General features: G+C 38.3%; 1 protein-coding gene across 3 annotated transcripts in view; it reads right to left on the reverse strand.

The window, feature by feature from the left end:
- The window catches only part of mid2 (midline 2), a 102,063-nt gene that overhangs the window by 17,945 nt on the left and 70,848 nt on the right, over window positions 1-13,270 (reverse strand). For all 3 annotated transcript variants that reach the window (XM_088294135.1, XM_088294136.1, XM_088294134.1), the window contains 5 exons: window positions 11,431-11,526; window positions 5,703-5,810; window positions 1,041-1,189; window positions 642-769; window positions 251-394 (listed from right to left, as the gene is read on the reverse strand). In XM_088294135.1, coding sequence (XP_088150261.1) covers window positions 251-394; window positions 642-769; window positions 1,041-1,189; window positions 5,703-5,810; window positions 11,431-11,526 — 625 coding nt within the window. The remainder of the gene's footprint in view (window positions 1-250; window positions 395-641; window positions 770-1,040; window positions 1,190-5,702; window positions 5,811-11,430; window positions 11,527-13,270) is intronic.

Consider the following 13,270-nt stretch of genomic DNA (forward strand, 5'->3'; position numbering starts at 1 on the left):
GACAATAGACAGAAAGAAAATCTAGGTTACCCTAGAATTGAGGAGAATAAAATATTGAGTAAATGTCAAAAACACTCAGCAATACATAAAGAGTTGAGATGTTCCACTTTCTCATATTTTCATGCTGTGGTCTTATCTGAACATGCTCAAATCATCACTGGAACACAGATGACTGGCAAATTCATATCTTTGCTTCGTGTGAGTGCGCTTGTATGTGTACGCTTGAGTGCACGTGTGTCACATGACTCACTGATGAAATTAGTCTGGCCGGTGTATATGGTGTACTGCAGCTCGTAAGAGGTGACGCTGAACTCGTCCTCGGATGTCCAGTGAACAGTGATGGTGTCGTGTGACGCCGTGCACAACTCGTCTCGGATGGATGGCGGGCTTGGTGCTGTCGTTGAAAAGTGAGGGAACAATACAGAAGCATTGCATTAACACTGTGAAATGTTATATATATATATATATATATATATATATATATATATATATACATATATATAAATATATATAAATATATATATATATATAGCATCTTCACAGGCAAGGAAAGCTATTGAAAGAGTGATTGTAAAAAGCGGCAATAAAATGTGTTGTTATGTGTTGGAGAATCTGTATCAACAATTTGTTGCAAAATGTACCTGTTAGGTAATCAAGGCCTTCCAGAATTTTCTTCTCTCTAGAAAAGTCCAGGGCAAAGTTGTCGAACGCTTCATTCAGATTGACATCAGGGATGAGTACCTGGGAGGAGGCTGTCGCCATAGCAACTCTGGCGGCAAATACAGGAGACAAAAGAAAAAGTCAGCGGTAGGTTAAAAAGTAGAAAAGTTGAAAGCATCAAGCAGCAGTTCCTATCGCTCCACATATACATCAAAACAATCTTACAATTGCGGGAAAAAAAATGTGGAGCACGGTAACATTGTCACCACCAGAAGCCTGTTAGTATGTGTATGCAGCAGGTTTGGCGAAATGAAACCTGTGAAAACAGATGACTTCTCCTCAGAAGATGAACGTGATCAGTGAATGGGTTTGTCAGTCACCTTTCAGCCACGTTTCGGGCAGTCTGAAGGAAGCGGGCGTGGTCGTTCTCCTTCAAGCTCTGTTCTGCCTGTGTAATGAGGGCACTGGAGCGCTCCAGACACTGACGACAGTTGGCAATCTGCTGGGCCAATTTACGCAGCTTCATCACCTAAAAGACAAACGCTATATGTTGTAATGGTCATAATCTTCCTTACATTTGTCTGTTTATCACAAGACTATGGTCCATTGCCAATTCCAAAGTCCAGATTGTTGCCTATTTTCAATAGTTTTCATGACAGTTTGGAATATTATTCTGCACTTCCATTACACACTCATATGAGGTCCAATGAGTTGGCCTGAAAGTCTCGTCGTGGTAAATGTTGCAGACAAATCAATTTTATATCTTAATGTTTGAAGCCTGAAATGTGGAAAAGGGTCAAAAAGCTCAAGGAGGAGGCAAATACTTTGGCAAGCTACTGTATATTTGCATGGGAGTTGGAGATAGTTGTTTCAGAAAATCAGAAGACGTGCGCGCTAAAAAAAAAACCAAATGAGTTCTGTACCGCACTTGGAGATAAACATACAGACTGGCGAGGCAGGAAAGCAGAAAGAATGCAGCCAGTGGACAGAGGTCCAGTTCATGGGTGAGAGGTGAGGTGAAGCGCTTGGCTCCTCATTCTTGCCCTGACCTCTTGAATGTTTTGCATAAAAAGCAACCCTTAAAGTTCAGCTGCATTAGTCCATTTTTCTGTTATGGAGAACTATACCAAGACTGAAACGATTTAGCCGAAGCAACATGCAAAACAGTTATCAACTGCATATATATAAATGTGAACGGCACAATTGATTGGATGCCAGTTGTACAAAATCCATGAGCTAACTATCAAGAGCACCTAGGTAGCGATTTCATATTCTTTGGGTTTATAACATATTTGTGTGACACACTAATCCACTTATCACTAAACCAATCCGATGAAGATAGCGTTGACAGATAAAAGCTTTAAATGAGCTCAATATATTACTCATTTAAATTTTCGTTTGCTTGTGAGACTTGAATTATGCAAATAGGAACTCTAGGGGAAAAAAACCTGACAGGGTGGGGATTGGCTAAGAGTCATCAAACGTTCTGGGAGAATCAAAGCGTTACCTAATGTACACTTCCTGTCTGTTGCTGGAGAGGCTGCTCTCTCTTAGAAGCTGCTCTGACTTAATGGAGTTGTCAAGTGGCTATGTTATCTGCTCTTCCACTTCCAGCATCATAATCTGCTGTCACTACAAACACCATCCGCGCAGCTCGTTGACCACATGCAGACAAGATGCTGCAACAACGTTATGTGATTGGACCAATATGTCATATGAGGAGTGTCGGAAAGGTTTTGAGACAGGTGTAATAAAAAGAGCTTATTTCAAACCCAAACTAAGGGCTAACTTCTCCCGTTTGTGCCTAACTCAGTTTTTACACGCCTGGTTTGCACACTTTCAAGGTACGCTGATTCTCCCATACTCACTTCTGACACAACAACCATGTGCAAGAGGCTGATGTGCACACAACAACTTAAGAGGCATAAATCGTTGACATCTGAGGGTGGCCCTTATTCCCAGAGCGTGGAATTTTCATGAAATGTTTTCCAACAGAAAAAAAACCCCTCACACTTTAAATGGGAAATTAACTTGCATAGTGTTGTACTCGTCCTCGCCATTGACGTGTGTGCTGTTCATCAGACAACTTCGAAGGTGCACGTGAGTATGTATACCGTTTTATAATAAATCAAACACAACTTAATCACAATGCAGTGATCATGATTGAATGCTTGTCGGTAGGCCGCTGCATCAATAAAAAAGCGAGTGAGTGTTGATCAATGTTGCCCAGCAACGATGCTTGTGCGTCAAGCCACACACGCGGGCGATGATTTAAATGGATTCACAGCCGCCATCGCTCAAATAAAAATCAAATGATTCAAAATCTAACAGTGCCATTATAATGACTGCAGTTGTTTGTGATCATCATCATAAGGTCACACGTCACAATGAGACAAAACAGGTAGGCGTGAAAAGCAATGGCGGGCGAAGGAGCGGAAAACAGTCCGTGGCAAAGTGAAGAAGCTACAGAATGGATCAATATATTATATGCGGGAATTGGACAGTCCAAGCACAAAATCCTCGAAAGATACGCAAATGTCATATTTGCCGCCATACACACTGCGCCACGTGACGTCATGCTTTACGGGCGCATTCCATTCACATTAGAAGTCACGTATATTTTGGCAACGTGAACAACAACATGAGAAGATTGCTTTTAACAAAAATTCTAATTAGGCCTTAGAAATCATGTGTAGCCGTACATGCAAAACGACAGAAGACAATGGGGCCCGGCTTTGTTTTATTACAAGAGTAACGTCAAATTAAAAGTCAAATTAGTTTCAACAAAACAATAGAAGGGAAGGCAGGGACTGACTGAAGTGGTAATTAGAAAACATTTGAATTCATTATGACAATTCTTAATGCGATGTTCCTACACAAAAAGTAGCCGTGGGTACATGTAATACTCAGCCTCATTCATTAAAAGACTAAAGAGTCTCCTTTTTGTCAGCCTCATTTTAAGACAATGCATTTAAACACTTTCAAAGGTTGGAAAGTTTTACAGTTTGGCTCTTAGGGACAAGAGCATCAAAACATTCAAAACGTTAGCGGAGCGAAAGTGAAACCAGACAAAGTTCTGAGGCATCAGCTCCAAACTTCTGTGACCCACTTTCCAACAAATATATCCCAAACTTTTTTCTTTTTACCGAAGTGAATTTGTTTTCCCCCCCGCGCCCACCTGAGCACCAAAGCACAAAAAAAATAATAAAATAAAATAAAATCACAGCTCAAGCACAAATTGTACACCTGCCACAAATATGGCCCAATAAACGAATTCTTTGATTTTTTTCAAGGGATGCGGGGTTATTGTACAATGAATATATGGAGAGGGGAGACGGATTAAGAACGTTAGATAAAGGCACCCAGATCAGGACATGGGAATAGAGATTAAACCTTCTCCTTCGAGAGCAACAGTCTTCTTGAGAGGATGTGACGGGGAGAATGAGAGCGTCTTGTTTCGCTGTTCACACTGTGATCAATGCCGGCATAATCCTGTTATTCTGTTGCACATGATGAACACTTTCTTCACGAGACCACAAATGACAGCAGCCTTTATTTTTGAAGGCTGACACAATTTTGTTTCGCTCACAGTCCCTTTACGATTGTCAGAACTTATCGCTGGGCTTCTTTAACACGACTACTATTGCGGTCTGTTATGGCCGAAACATTAAAGCGCCCAAGAGAGAAAAGCCTCAGATGAAATATTTTGGGTGACATAGAACATTTTCAATGTTTTCTTTTGAATAGCTGCGAGCAAGCAAGTACCTTATTATACACGTAGATCTATTTGTCTGATGAAAAATGTCGCCTTAGCAAAGAAACGAATAGTAGGTGGTGTTAAATTAAGGTCGTTATCTTTCTTGCAGTCTGCATTGGTGTCATTTGGAATATATCGTAATCAGGAGTGTGAAAATACTCCAAATATAGTACCTGATAGACGTGTCCAGTAAATGTCAACTAAATTTCTAAATCTCTAAATCGTTCTTTAAAGTTAACTTCACTATGTGAGAGCAGAACATTTATAGTGAGTTTATTTTATTTTTTTTTCCATTTTGCAACAATTATTATTGCCAAATACAAAACAGCGCTAAGGAAGCTCTGTGATGAAATAGGATTTACAGTTTTTTGATAGACATATTTATTCTTGTCTCATCTCCTCATCCACGCAGGTCATCAGTCATTTCTAGTGGTGCGCAAACTGTCTTGTTTTGTGTAATTACGAAAGAAATAAATCATTGCCAATCCCCCCCTTTGGTTAGTCCAGCTTTCCACTGTGCTCCTTTTCCATCTTAGTCTGACTTCATCCATTTGTCAGCATCTGTGATTACAAGAATGGCGTGCCGTGCATTTCATTCATCTTAATATTTAACACATCAATTAGTGGTTAAAGTGTGTAATTTTGTGCCACTCTCTATCACGATCCCCGACCCAGACAAGATTTATTCTTTGTCTACATCCTGTTCGAATTGATACGTTTTCATCAAAGGATGAAAGTGTCCAGAGTTATTGTGCTATGATCAATCAGCTACCGATCATGATTGGAGGATTTCTGTGGAAAGATGTCGATCTATGCCATTAACTGCCGATCACAAATAACGGTCACGTACAGCTTGTACTGAGCAACCTTCAAGCTGCCTGTGTGCAATGTAGTGTGCCCTTTCCCCTCCCCTCACATTGCGCAGGTGCTCAGCTGTGTGGAATGTTCATGCGATTTGAGAGTGATGTTAAGTTTGCATCCTGCAAATCACGCCACGAAAAGACGCCTTGCAGGGAAAGCACATTAAAAAGCTTCAAAACAACGAATTTACGACACTTGAACAACAAACACTTCACGCAACCAAGTGGATTTTCGCGGCACACTTACAATTGAATGTAGATGATGGTTTGATTAATAAAATAATCATAAGTTGAAGCTCTAAAATATATACTGCTAATCTATGAGATTAGTATTGTCAGTGATGAGCAGATCTCAGTCGTGAATGATCGCACGTGACAGCATAGAACCCTGATCAGATCACCCTATAATCCGGAGAGATCTTTACCTTGGACTCCTTGATTTTCACAGCAATGACCTGCTTCCTCTGGCGGATGATCTCCACCAGCTCGTCACACTCCTCCACCAACTTGGCTTCGTGCATGGCGGTGTTCACCTAGAGAGGAAGAGAAACACACAATTCTAAAGTTCATCCACTACCAGCCCGGATAAAAAATTGGATCTGACTTCCATAGCCGTCAATGGCAGTGAATGAGTTTTAAACATCTCAACTTTAGTGTGGTTGAAGTGATATGTTATCAGTGTAACTTCCTAAAAAACTAAAGTCAAAAAGTCCAGAACTACCGAAAAATTTTGTCTTCCATGTAAATTCAAGTTTAAGTAGTATAAAAAAGTGGAAACCAGACTTTATTTTAATAGCAATCTAAATTGCTGCTTATATAATTATATAGGACTTTGTTATATTGCAGAACACAATTACTCATAGAGCTGCTAAGAGGTGTGCTATTCAATTATTCATTATCAGTATTTTTGAACTATTATGAATAAAGTATTTATGTTAAGAATGAACTTTGTGAGGACAGTCAGTGAATAAACTGTTTCAAATGTAGAAATAGTGCATGATGCACACCATGCAAGGTCGAATTTTGAAAATGCTTGACAGTAAAAACGGTATTGATGAATAAAGGCTTAAAAGGGAACGGTTACTGTTAAAGCAACAGCATGCTATAATTTTCATTTTCACAAAATGAGCTCACGATACAGTGAATTATACTAGTGCTTAGAAAAATAGTTTTTCAATAAATGTATGTTAACTGCTTATAACTTGTAAAGACATTAAATATCTAATTCTCAGAGTGGCATTAAAATGTTTCTTTTACATGTGAGCACTCACTTTTAAAATGTTAAAATAAACACATTCTCGAAATATAATAACTATACCAACTATTGGGCTAAAAGCATGAATAATCCTCTTTAGATAAACTTTTTTCCCTAAATAAAATTTCTATCAAATTTTGGCTTTACGACAAGTAGCAGTCAATCAGATTGACAATATCATGACTCTGTATCCTTCATAACTCAAAGAAGTTCATTAAAACGCATGGGATGAAATGTTGAAGAAATAAAGACAAAACAGCCTTGGCAAAAAATAATACATCTCAGTTGGATAAAATTATTAAAATGGCACAACTGCCAGAGGAATATTACGGAACAAGTCAATGTAGTCCAATACAATCCAGATGTTGCACATCATCGTCATTGGAATCACTGAAAAGGAAAGTATATAATGAAGAATGTAATTCACTTCGAGTTGCAATCAGCCAAATCATGAGGTTGAGTTCATCTGCAGCACGGTCTTGTAATGACATACGTGCATGCATTCATTTTTTCTTATTTCTTAATGACTGGCAGGAACCATTCACCAGCAGACAACGACACGATTGAATCAAGCCTGATAGTGTGATGTCTCAATGTAATCCCTTGTTCTGCTGTATTTTTGAGGCAGTCTGTTGACAACAGATAAATAAGCCAAATTGTTTATGCATTTTAATGGCACGTCATTGCCCATTCAGCCTTCAGCATGCACATTTGTCAGAGTGTCAGCTGCAAGACTAGCAAACCCTGCCCAATTAACCACTGAACAAATCCCCAAATAAGTTTTTGCGAGCGGCACTACAAACGTGTTTATGTTGTTAAAACTTTACCACGTATTCTCAAGGGGAAGCCAAAGTTTGAACATTTTCCAGCAACTGAGCTGAACTTCGCTATCTGTTGACATGAATTTGATATAATGGGGCTTCGTGGTGGGCTTGAGCATTTGAATTATTCAGGCTACTGTATGGAATTTATGCAGAATACATATGGAAATGCGAATGGAAAAGTCAATTTAAAAAAGTACAATATTTAAAGACAAATCAACTGGGACAATGCAACACTGCATCATTTTAGCCACAAAGCACCAACAAACAAAAGACATTAAATGCTGACAACAGTGAGTCGGCAAGCATTTTACAATATTCATTTTGGTGGCTTGGAAATATGCAATAAATCGTAGAATGGAGAAATCTTGTGATTGAGCTTTTATCTGAATGCAGGTACATAAAGTAACAAATCCATTGTTAGACTTTAGATATGCAAAAAAGGGAAGAATGTTTCCAACAAGCTCCAAATGAGACAAAAACAGAACAATCCACAGTTTTTGGGAGTTGCAGAAATCTTATTCCCGCAGCTTCTAAATACAATACAATACATAATGAGTCTCTCCTGGTGTGGCTTCTATCATGTCAATGCACAGAACACACTTTTGTCCCGACCCTTCCATGAATACATGAGCAGGAAGTTCCCTATTTGGCTTCCTGTGTCCGAAGCAATACAAGAATCGGATTTGTTAGCTCATCAACAATTAATGAGCCAGAAACAACAATGCATCAAATTCTGGAACGTCCAGCACATAAATAAACAAACACGAGACCAAAAAAAAAGAGATGGAGCGGAAGCAGTTGTTCTGTGTGGTGACACGTCGGCAGAGTGTTTGATCGGATCTCCTGAATCATTACGGGAAGGTACAAACAGAGAGGATGGAATCCAGGTCGGCCTCAAAGTGCCTCAGATTTCTCTCTTTACGCACCCTCACTCAACCAGGATCTCTTTGTGCAAACTTCTCCCTCCCTCTGTTTGCCCTCTTAACCTCGCTGGTTAACCGAACCATGCACTTTACGTTTGACTTTATCTCCCTTTTTGACACTTGTCTTCGCCCCTCTCACCTTACTTTCCCTTGACTTGTGAGAAGAGCAACATTCCTATCATGCCTGCGGAAATTCTGTCTCTTTGTTCCGACACTCAGTTTGCAGGTTTGATGCCGCCTAAGCCCCATTTGAAGATAAGTACTCTCTCTATTCACATTAATACCAACACTATCCACACTTATTCCTCTCATAAATAATTAAGTTAGCCATTTGACAAAGACATTCAAGAGAAGAACTTTAGGGAGGTGCAAGAATGTTGAAGAAAAAAAGGGATGAACTTTTTAAATCAGCGTCAAAAATACATTTTGGGACAATTAAAGCTATTTCTGATTAAAAATATCTGTTGACCAATGCAATGTATTTAGTCAAAGGCAAGTTGGAGTTTATCTTCTATTTGTATGCAGACAACTGGCAATCTCCACATGCCGTTGGGTTTGTCTGCACTTAATGAATCACGCAGTAGTCATTTTGTATCGACTGGCTGAACAGATGCATTCATAAACCTCAAAGTGACTCTTTAAAAAATAGTCGGGTTAGTATAATAAAAAAAACTTCACAGGGAGGACAGTCAAATCTCACCTCGGAGAATGGTGTTTATTTTTTGGATGAGGGTTTTAATACGAATCATTACGGGGTGTGTGTGTGTGTGTGGTGCAATCAGTGTTTGATGATTACGTTTAAGCCAGACACCGCTGGCTATTTTCATTTCAATCACAAAACAATTCTAAACAGAAAAGGTTAATAGTGACGGATCTGCCTGGGATTTCATTTTCAGCAGAGAGGTATGCGTTAACACTCAGACGCTGTGTCACCATAATGAGGACCTCGATAGTACCTCGAATTAAAGGAGGACAAGATCCAAGATGGCCCATTTTTCACTAACAAGCTATATACCATTTTCTTTTTTATCTATTCATTTTGGAGAAAATAAGAAATAAGTGACGACTTGAAAAACACTTTTAATTAGGAATATGGCTGCGTCGCCCTCCGCTCTCCCCATGGTACTGTCACTAAAGGTACCGATTACAAACTCTCCATTGGAAATCATTGTACTTTCATTGCTTATAACGTCCAAAACGATGATCAATTGGCATCAAATTTCATGTGGACATCCCTACCTATCACCACTTCAACATATCATATCATATGATTTATATGAGAATGAAGAACTGTGGAAGGGAAGGGGCCTCCTGAAGGGGCCCTGACTAAAATCACATCCTGCTCCGCGATACGCAAGTTTAAAGAAGACCACCTCAGGGTTCAACGATGAGGAGTTATTTTGAGTTACGTTGGATTTTGTGGAGGTGAGGTTCAGGCGGACAAGAGTCGTAATTGGCATTTGCATTTTGGTGGCGATCAGTCGCTGTTTTAGACAATAGAACGGACAATTCCAGCAAAATTACCTCCCTTGCCTCCCTGCTGTGACGTATACGCTGTAACCAGAAAAAAATAACACGGCAAGCTCCAAAAGGGGGTGTGACAATTAATGATAAATTTCACTAAAAATAATAATTAATAAATTAAATCACTACAGAATTTGTACTGAACTGATGTCATTTTTACATGCAAACCTATTATATAAGTGCTAACGTTAACGTCAATGAAGCGTCCTCTTAAGAATGACCCATTGACGAGTTTTTAGAGATACGACCCTTCAGCTACGGCCCTTGAGGTTTGTCTTGAGTTGCGAGCAAAGATTTTGAGTTTTGAGGACTTGATGGTGGCGCAAACTTTGCAACAAAAAAAATATTCCAAACGAGGCCAAGTACTTGCTTCAAACTGTTTAATGCATCCCTGTTTTAAGTTTACAGTAAAACTATACATTTTGCGACACCAAACTATATAACAATTTAAAGTCCACACCATTTAAATGCTAATGCAAAATGCCATAAATTGACTAACAAACTACAATTTGTATTGTGGCATTATAGCCCTTTGAACAATTATAATTTAAAACAAATGGACAGACAATATAACAATAATCAGAGACAAGAATTCTTTTTTTTGCTGAGAAAAACAACTAATTACTGCAGCTTACTGAGTTTACAAAAGACCGTCTTCTTTCTGTATTTATTATGGGTGTATTATATACTAACCCACGTTGGCCAAGGCATGTACACCAGAAGGAGAAAAACAACGTCAAAAATGTTTTTGTTGTTGTTTTCGGGGCTGGATGAATGAAGTTTCCATTCAATTTCAATGGGAAAAGTTGATTTGAGATAAGAATGTAGTCATGGAATGAATTTAACTCTCAAGGCAAAGCACCACTGTATGTCATCTCAGATTTTATAGTTCAATATCATATACTGAATTGAAACAGTTTCAAGGCTTTAACAACAAAGTATCTCTGCCCCGCAATAAAAAAAAAAGAGACAAGGAAAGCCAGTAACTGTTCATTTTAAATTGTAAAACAAGCCCTCGACAAATGTGGGCACGCTCTGTGATGAAAATTGTAATATTGACTACTCGCAAAGGGCTCAATCAGAACAACATTCAACTTTCTAAAGCTGAGCACCCGCCTGTGACCTCAGTTCATTCCGCGTAGTTGAATGGCCAGCTGCAGTAATTGCACTAAGCCAGTAAAAGAGCAGTTTCAGCTTTTAAATGAAACCTCCTCTATTTTCGATGATTGTAAAACAACATTACAGCACAGTTCTTGAATAAATCGCTCATAAAAATTTTTAATTAAATTAAAGTGACTTTTCAATATTTGACTAGGAGCTGGAAAAGTTCATTTAAATAATGAATTGGAGTGCTTGATGACTCTAAAACCATAAGCCATAAAGGAAATTAGAGGATAGGAAAAATATAAGATACTTTGCCTCATTTTTTTCCCCGTGAAAGATTAATAAGTTTATAATCAACATGGCATCTCGATTTAATTGCTTTTGATGAAAAGTCACTCATGGTTGAATCAGTACACTGAAATCAAAATAGACCTCCCTGTCGGATCTTCATTTAATGACTACACGCAAAAACATATCCAATCATATAATCACATACAATAAAAACGAGAATGACGCAGCATACCTCAACCTGTTGACAGATCTGGATAAGTTTGGCCATTTGGTTCTCCAGTTCACTGTTCCTCTTCACGAGATTGGTCAAGTTGTTTTCCAAGGTTTGCTGTGGAGATGGAAGTGGAAGAAGAAGCAGACAGGGAGCAGAGACAAAGAACATAATTTATGAACATAAATGAAAATGTTAGATTCGTAGCCCGTCGTAGCAAACAATAATTTTACAAAATGGATCCGCCCGAAGATTAAACTGCCATATTGGAGGAAGTTACAATCAAAAATGATAAATGCTGTCAGTCAATCATGAGTAACAGATGCATGATGATGGTCCTTCACAAAAAACAAATAAATATGTGAGACTGCAGTAATGGAGATGCCGCTTGGCATACAAGTATAAAAGAAGCATTTATCTATTTACTTTAACATTGTATTTAATTGTTCGATTGTAGGGGTTTTTAATCTTAATTCTGGTATACATTAGTCGTACAATGATAAATAAACAACTGCATACAGTTGCAATGACGATAAAGATTCTGATTCTAAATCGATTCCGACAAGTTTCATTTAATCCCATTATTGCATGCAAAGTAATTCATGCACTTTTACCTAAGACGTCCCACCAATTTCCCTCCAATTTTCCATGTGTCTGAGCACTCACACAAACTTTGTGAGCAACACCCACGGACGTATATATGAATGGACTAAAAATGCAGCTAACTCGACATAGCGAGAAGTGAAGCTACCGGCGACCATCGTACATTGCCACTTGCTGAATGCATTGATTTCTCCTATGGGCCAATTGTAAGTCATATATAATTCCGTGGCAACATTAAATATGCACGCGGCGGCCTCACCAGGGTCGCACCTGAGATTATAATACGATGTAGCGATGTTACTAAAAAAATTCAAACCACTTGTATATCAAAATAGAAAAATCATTCGGGAAAGAAATATAATCAGACCTGGTCTGTTACTTTTATTTTAGCACATAAAATACCATTTGAATAAATATGGTCCCACATTAATCAACTCTTAAATAAAACTTCTGGAACCTATCCCAGCTATCTCACCCATGGGCAGGGTACACCGTGGACTGGCTGCCAGCCAATTGCAGGACTGTATAATTCTTCAATATAAATAGATAAATATACATCATTATGTATAGTATTCAAAAATGTATGATGAAAAAGAATGTTTTAATGCATTTGACTAATTTTAATAGCTTTTTATCGAGCAAAACATACTACATTTGTCGTTGCCGTAAGGCTGAAAAAAATTCCCAAATGATTGACAAATCTCAAGTGTTAAAAATGGCTTGCACTTTTTGACCATGCAATGTTAATAAGTGAAGCAACGTCATTTTTTGGTGTTTCCTAAAAAGAGATGATTCTGGAGGTACGAGGATTCTGCCCGACGCCAGCGTTATGTTTAATGTAATTATATCACATAGGGTCAGATAATATCGATTAAAGCAATGCACAGCTGTTTTTAGATTTTCAGCATCAAAGGGCAAAGATGAAAATGGTCAACAAAAAAAAAAGACCAAAAATATAATTCATGGGCATTTTATTCTAAAATTAATGAGGTCTTATGATGTGGAAAAATATCTTCCTACTCTTTTTAAAATGTATTAAAAAAAAACCCACAAAATACCAGTTAAATGATATCATATAATGTTTTAGTGTTTTAATGACTTATAATAATGGAATGATACAGAATAAAACCAATAGCCCTCACAGAATTTTAACGATCACATGCTCAATAACTTTGATGGTCAATGGAACAATAATTGCACTCCAAGCGCCCATGCAGCCACATAAAGATGCAAATGGAAACAAGTGAACAAGTGGTTC

This window comes from Idiotropiscis lumnitzeri, chromosome 4, assembly GCF_059441095.1.
Source record: "Idiotropiscis lumnitzeri isolate Australia: NSW breed Sydney's pygmy pipehorse chromosome 4, RoL_Ilum_1.0, whole genome shotgun sequence".
Taxonomy (NCBI): Eukaryota; Metazoa; Chordata; class Actinopteri; order Syngnathiformes; family Syngnathidae; genus Idiotropiscis; species Idiotropiscis lumnitzeri.